The sequence below is a fragment of the Chiloscyllium plagiosum genome, chromosome 31 (genome assembly GCF_004010195.1).
Source record: "Chiloscyllium plagiosum isolate BGI_BamShark_2017 chromosome 31, ASM401019v2, whole genome shotgun sequence".
Classification (NCBI taxonomy): Eukaryota; Metazoa; Chordata; class Chondrichthyes; order Orectolobiformes; family Hemiscylliidae; genus Chiloscyllium; species Chiloscyllium plagiosum.
Window position 1 is genome coordinate 42,427,977 of NC_057740.1, and position 7,600 is coordinate 42,435,576.

Sequence of the window (7,600 nt, forward strand, 5' to 3'; positions counted from 1 at the left end):
AGCTGAGGCAGGGATGACTGTAGAGAGGTTAGGTGCCGGCGCAAGGGATCTTGATTATATGGGCCAATGGGCTGAGGAGTGGCAGGTGGAGTTTAATTTAGACAGATGTGAGGTGCTGCATTTTTCATAGTTCCTTGTAAGTAGAGTCGCAGGTAGATGGGATTTTGCTTTCCTATACTGGTCAGAGAATTGAGTATAGGAGTTTGGAGGTCATATTCTGGCTGTACTAGACATTGGTTCGGCCACTTTTGGTATATTGCATACAATTCTGGTCACCTTCCTATTGGAAAGACATTATGAACTTGAAGGTGCTCAGAAAAGATTTACAGGGATGTTGCCAGAGTGTGAGGTTAGGGGTCAGGTGATGGGGTGAGGGTGAGAATGTTAGTTGGGGATTGGGGGTTACGGGGGTATTAGGGTTGAGGATGAGATGGCAGTGGGATGTGAGGGTGGTAGTGTCAGGGCTGATGGAGATGATCGCTGTGAGGACTGGGTTTAGTTTACAGGCAGGAATTGTGGATGACAGCACGTCCTGCCCTAATGAAATATTGTAAAGTCTAGGAGAAAACTCGGCGGCCTATTCCCACACAGCAAGATCCCACAAACAGAAATGTGATAAGTATCTGTTTGTAAACATGCAGGGTATTGACCCAAGATATTGCAGAGAATCCGCTCTGACCTCTTCAAAGTAGCGAAGCTGTAGTTTAATATTTCAGCCAAAAGCTCCCCTCAATCCCCGCTCCCAATCCGCACAAACTCTGCCCCCTCTCCCCTGCCCTCCTGATCTGGAAGCCTCACTGTCTGCATTCAGAGCTGACCACTGAGCCAGGCAGGTACTCACACTGAGAGCTTACTCTCTGCGGCTCTGGGTGGGAAATGCTCCGGGCTGAGGTGTATGTGAGCCGGACACAGGCTCCTCACACACTCCCCTCTCACTGCCCAACACCTCCCCTCACCTTTCACAGGGACGATTTTGGTGCATCCACATTAACTGTGAGCATCGCCCGTTAATGTTAGCGGGTGCACTCTGAGTGCCGCCTCCCCTCCCCTGCCCCTCCTCGGGGTCTGGCAGTGTCACCCCCCCCCCCCCCCAAACCTCCTCCCCCCCCCCCCCATGCTACCGTCCCACACCGGGGCAGAGTGAGAGAGGCCGGGACAGGTTACACCGCAGCCTTGTTGTTTTCTAATTTAAGGTGGTGATGGAAACCTCCCGGAATACTCCCCAGGAACATTTTCTGACATGGGTTTCCAGGGCGGGATGCTGCCGGAGCTTTTCCAGCAACTTCTATTTTTTTTTATTTCCAACATCCGCAAATCTTCGGTTTTCACTGAACAGGTGGGGAACCTGAAAGGGCCCCAGAACAGTGGGGAGGGGGGAATGCTGAAGTGGGGGTGGGGGAAGGTTAATGGAGAATAAAATAGCCACAGTGTTTATGGGACAGTTAATCCAGAACTTTCAGGGACTGTGTGTTGCAGAACTTCAGTAATAACCCCTCCCCTGCCCCCCCCTCCCCCCGCCCTTGTATCGAAGCTTCTCATTTTCAGGAAAGGATTTGAAAAGGTGAAGCATCACAGCAGTGTTTGGATCTGGCAGTGAGCAGGGGGGTCACTTTACAGAAGGTACGTGCAGCGAGGGAGCCGTGTCCTCACCCGGGCCTGGGGCTACTTTAACTGACCCTCACCTCAGGCAGCCAGAGCATGAACACTGTGTGGGGAGCCTTGAAACTGACCACCCTCACATTGCTCTTGCCAGGATCAGTCTCTTGGCAGTCTCCAGGCTCTCATTGTTAAAGTGGCAACGGGACCCAGTCACACTCGTTATCACACTGCTCTCAAACAGCTAACACATGCTACAGGGCATTGCTGTTTCCATACCCAGCCAGAAAACCCGTCTGCGTATGGCCCAGATTTCTTTCTGTTTATTATCCACGAATTGATGTTCCTGCTTTTCAAGCGGTGTGCTTTCACTGGGATACGGCTCCCCTCTACCCCACTGGGGTACACACACTGACTCTCACTGAGGTACAAGGTCCCACACACACTCAGCTGGTCAGAGTTGGTGTGTGGAGCCTAAACTCTAGTCAGTGTCGGTGCCACAATAATCTTTTATAACTGCAAAATATCATGCTTATTTTTAAAATTTGGTTTATTTTCATATGTAAGAACTTTGAAAAATGATCATAATTTATATCTGTAACTATATACAATATCCACAGTAATTACACTCCCAGATTGTGAGTTACTCACACTCTGGTCAGGGGATGTTTGCTGACTCCCACCCTCACTGCATGCTCTGTCACCCCCCTCAAGACTCTTCATTGTATCTGCTTTCAGAAAACATAGACTATCTCATATTGTATAAATGCGAATATCAGGTAATGATCGGACTGAGTTCACCACACCGCCACCCACAGCTGAACAGCATTTCTTCTGAAGATCATATCTGAATAATTGCTGGGGCGTGGTTCCAGCATTCAGTCAGTGCCCGTGTGACGGTGAGGAACGAAAAGGCAAACACCCTGTTTAGTTATTTCTGCTTTTGGACTGACTGCATTTTTTAAGAGTCAAGATTAGAGTGGTGCTGGAAAAGCACAGCAGGTAGGCAGCATCCGAGGAGCAGGAAAATTGACTGAAGGGCTTTTGCCCGAAACGTCGATTTTCCTGCTCCTCGGATGCTGCCTGACCTGCTGTGCTTTTCCAGCACCACTCTAATCTTAACTCTGATCTCCAGCATCTGCAGTCCTCACTTTCGCCCAGTGCATTTTTTAAGAGCCATTTTTGTTGGCGTGGTTTGGAGAATGGCGCATGTCTGAGAGTGGGAGAGTGTGTGAGTGAGTGTAGGTGAGTGAGTGAGTGTAGGTGTGAGAGTTTGGGTGTATGTAGGTGTGTATATGTGAGTGCCCAAGAAAGAAAGTGTACATGTGTGTATGTACATGTGTGTAGTGAGAGTGCCTCTGAGAGTGTATGTACATGTGTCTGTGCATGAGTGTGTATGTGCAGTGGTGAGAGTTCCATGTGCTTTTGTTCCTCTTGTCCCACTCCTGACCCAGTCTATTAAGCCCCTGCCCCAACAGGAACAAGAATGTGAGATTCCAAAATGGCACATTTTTCAACAACCCCATTTTCCAATCCTGGACAGGAATCTGTTCAGTTCCTTTCTGAGAGTAAAGATGAATAAATCTACTGTTTCACACAGTGTCAATTGCAGCATTAAACTGGGAGTGTATCATTCAAAAGTGAGCCTTGGGTGAGGGACACATGCAATATTCCTGGCCCTCTGCATTGTAAATATCCCCATTGATCTTCACTTCATTATCTGTTCTCTACAGAAATTTCCAGTGCATTCTGTGCTGCAGCAACCAGCAAATGTAGTGTGTGGTGGTGAGTCTGAATTTGCCAATTCATTTTCCACGGGTGGAAGCAGTGGGGAGAGTGACAGTCTCCACCAATTCCTGCACCATCAGCTGTTTGGGAGTGCAATGGTCAGCTGTCTCCATCAACAGGGGTCAGGTTCCTTGGACATGGCTCCATATTAACTGCAACTCCCATACCACTGCGTTGAGTGAGCATGACAGTGACCTCTGTCCATTCATCTTTCTCCGGGTCATAGCACTCCACACTGTCGAGAAAACCGTTCTGATTAAAGCCTCCTACACAATTGAGGGAAGAAGAAATTATTTCAACTGGTAATGGTTAGAAGTTGACGCAAACCAAATGGCTTGTGAGGCAAGAAAACTAACTAACCTGGACCTGAGACATCTTACCACAGGAAAGAGAGCTCTTTGACTCATTGTGATTTTGCTTAAATAGTCCCAAACTAAATTTATTGCCACATAACCCTGTATTGATCCCATATAAATCTCACTGCTGTACTGTCTGCCCCAGCCCTGCATCAATTCCAAACTAATCCCACTGCTCCAATCCCTCCCTATATTCTTCTGCATCTTATTCTATCATGGTATCTACTTTAACCTCCCTGATGTATTCAATGCTTCAACATCTATCTAAACATACCTACTCTTTTTGTTTCAATTTTTAATGGTTAACCCCTCATTATCAAGAAAAGGCTTTAAAACAGGATGGTTTTTAAAATTCTCCAGTAATTTCCCTCAACTTTCTCTATACAAGCGTGATCATTTTCAGTATCTCAAGTCTCTTCTCATATCTATATTAACAATAAGTGCACTTAATCCTCCAGCTGTGGTTAATGTTTTGCAAATTGATCAGTCATTCCTAAGGCTTGCACTTGATGCTCCAATTTCTCAAGTTGCTGTGGTCTTACTTCTGACCTTATCTTCCTGTGATCTCGGTCATGAGGGATTTAAACACTGCTATAAAGGAGAGAAGAAGTCAAAACTATTCACCTTGCTCCCATCAGGATGAAGATGCAAGAAACAGACGTGTAAGAAGGAACACCAATTAATATAGTATGAGGAGATGGTGCTGATCAGTTGGACCATTGCTGGCATGGAGACACATTTGGAACAGTTAGCTGTCAATGTACTTTTCAGACTAGGCAGATAGAGTCTGATTTACCAGATTGTTGCCAGTGACTGCTGTGTCCCCAGAGCAGTCTCCATGAACCCCTTTTCCAAGAAAAATGGTGCAAAATAGATACAAATTCCTTGAACCCACATAACAGAGGGTTCTGTATTTTAATATAGCAGCTTCTAATACATGCAAATGGGAGCCTGAATAGTGATCTTTGATTGGTTTCTGGTGTAACTCAGTCTGAATTTAATAAGTAAGTTCCATAGCTGAATTACATCTAATGGTGAATATTATGGTATGTTGCTTGTCCTTCTAGATGGAAGTGGTCATGGGTTTGGAAGGTGCTGTCTCATCAAAGATCCTTAGGGCAGCAGATACATGGGAACGCCACCACCTGCAGGTTCCCCTCCGAACCCACCCACCACCCTGACCTGGAAATATACCGCTGGTCCTTCACAGTCACTGCGTCAAAGTCCTGGAATTCCCTCCCTCAGGGTATTGTGGGTAAACCCATAACAAGTGGACTGCAGCGGTTCAAGAAGGCAGCTCACCACCACCTTCTCAAGGGCAAATAGGGATGGGCTATCAATGCTGGCCCAGCCAGCGATGCCCATGTCCCACAAAAGAAAAAATAAATGGGCTGGTTAAGCACAGTAGGTACGTTGTCCATTACAAATGGTTAATAGGGCACATTGTTCAATTTGGTTCACCAACTATTAGGACAGACACTCTACATCCCTGGCACCATAAGGGCACTGAAACTCAGATCACATTATTTAAAGACAAAATGTCGTTTTGGCTTGATGGCAGCATCCTGTTTGTGGAGAAAACCAAGCATGGTTTTACTGTAGCACTGTGAGAGTTTACCAGTTGTTCAAATTTATTTGGGACACCTTCCCTTCCAGGGTAATCTGAGGTGGACTGTTCACCGCTCAGGGTCACAAGTGGTGAACATAGACATTTTCATATGTTCTTGCACTACACAGTGAATGATAATTTGATCAAGGTATCTGTTATCACACAAGATGGTATTGGTATGCCCTATTTCAGTGCTGAGCTTACATCCGATTGGCAGATTGCTAGAGCTGTATTCATCGGGTTGCCAATAAGATTAATCATGTAGTGTGTAGAGCTGTAGAATCCTGAAGTTTATATTGACCAGTGAGCATAGACTTGTGGTAGACTGTAATAGACAACATCACTGGCAGACTTCTCAAGTAATTCATTAAGGAAAAGGGACTGCTTTGATTGCTCCATTTCAATGGAAATATTGAACTTAACTCTTTTTCTGCCTGCTTATACCCTATACACATTCTCAGAGTGCAGGTTGGAACATAGGAACAGGAATAGGCCATTCAGTCCCTCAAGTCTGTTCTACTATTCAATGAGATCAGGGCTGATCTGCTGCCTAACTCCACTCACCTATCTTTCGCCCATATCCCTCAATATCTTTGCTTAACAAAAATAACAATTTTAATTCTGAAATAGTTTTTAAGTTTATTAATCTGTGTAAAGAATTTCTCTCATGCAGGTGCAGGTTCAAACATCATAAATGTGTCACCAACATAGCAGAAATAGAAGATTCCTTTCTCACAGTAAACAAAGACATGTTAACGAAACCTGTTGGAGGCCTACACAGGATCTCAAGGCAACTCTGTCTATTTGAAACTGAACTAAACTGCACAAGTTGCTAAGTTTGATACACACAGACATTGGTGTCATAAAGAATTGTCAAAATACAGGAACATAGTGCAAATGTGAATGGCCCTGATATTCGTCAATGCAAGGTTGGAGCTGGAGTAATCATACACAAATGTGATTACTCCAATAAAATGCACACTTTGCTCAGTGATGGCTCCAAATTTATACATCCAGGATCTGCCATGTCACATGACTGAGCAAATACTCAAAGGGAAGCTGCAGAGGCACCCATTGGCCTCGGATAAAGGTGGTATCATAGAGTTCTTCCTCACAGCCACTGAGACCCAAACCCATAAAAGTGATGTCCCTTTTTACCCGATTCTATCTATCACTGACCCTGCACAATGCAAATTGGCCAAATGGTTTTAAATGAGCTTTGTTCATACATTGTGAAGGATTCCTTTGCTTTTGTGAAGACAGTACAAGGCCTAGATGATAAGAGCAATACCACATCCGTGTGAACTATGAAATTGCTAGCTTATTTACCAATGTACCACTGGAAGACGCCATTGCCATTTGTGCTGTTGGTTTCTCCTCTAACAGGTTGCAGCCATTGAGCTCATAAAAATAGGGAATGGCTTTCAGCGGCAGTGAGACACCAGGAATGCAGGCCATAATTTTGTTTTTTTATTCACTCATGGTACGTGGGTATCACTGGCTAGGCCAGCATTTACTGTCCATTCCTAGGTACCTATAAGAAGGTTGTAGTGAGCTACCTTCTAAGAACAGCTTCAGTCTGTGTGCTGCATAAACTGGTGTTCCTTTTTTCAAATCTGTTTCTTGCATCCTAGTCCTGTTAAGATAGTAAGCTTTGATATTGTTTCCCCTCTCTGATTAGTAGTGCTTCACCCCCTCCTCTTTTTCCCCCCCCTCCCTATTCTTTTTAAATGCTCTAAACCCTGGAACATCCAGCAACCATTCCTGTCCCTGAGAAACCCATGTCTCTGTTATGGCCACAACACCATAGCACCAGGTACTGATCCATACTCTAAGTTCATCACTTTTATTCCTGATACTCCTTGCGTTAAAGCAAACATACTTTAACTGATCCTTCCCAGGAAAATCCTTCCCACTAGCTGGTCTCCCTCTTGCTATGCCTCATCTGAATCAACTCCTAGAAAGGATTCTGAGGGATAGGATTTATGACAATCTGGAAGAGTATGGCTTGATTAAATGCAGTCAACACAGCTTTGTGACAGGCAGGTCAAGCCTCACAAACCTTAGCGAGTTCTTTGAGGATGTGACTAGAAAAGTTGATGAGGGTCGTGCTGTGGATGTGGTGTATATGGACTTCAGCAAGGCATTTGATTAGGTTCCCCATGGTAGGCTCATTCAGAAGGTCAGGAGGGATGGGATACAGGGGAACTTAGCTGTCTGGATACAGAATTGGCTGGCCAACAGAAGACAG

At 45.2% G+C, this 7,600-nt stretch overlaps 1 protein-coding gene across 2 annotated transcripts in view; it reads right to left on the minus strand.

Annotated features, from left to right (window-relative positions):
- Window positions 1-2,683: 2,683 nt before the first annotated feature.
- The window catches only part of keap1a (kelch-like ECH-associated protein 1a), a 26,333-nt gene continuing 21,416 nt past the window's right edge, over window positions 2,684-7,600 (minus strand). For both annotated transcript variants that reach the window (XM_043721532.1, XM_043721531.1), the window contains exon 6: window positions 2,684-3,650. In XM_043721532.1, the coding sequence (XP_043577467.1) occupies window positions 3,484-3,650 (167 nt within the window). In that variant the 3' untranslated portion in view covers window positions 2,684-3,483. The remainder of the gene's footprint in view (window positions 3,651-7,600) is intronic.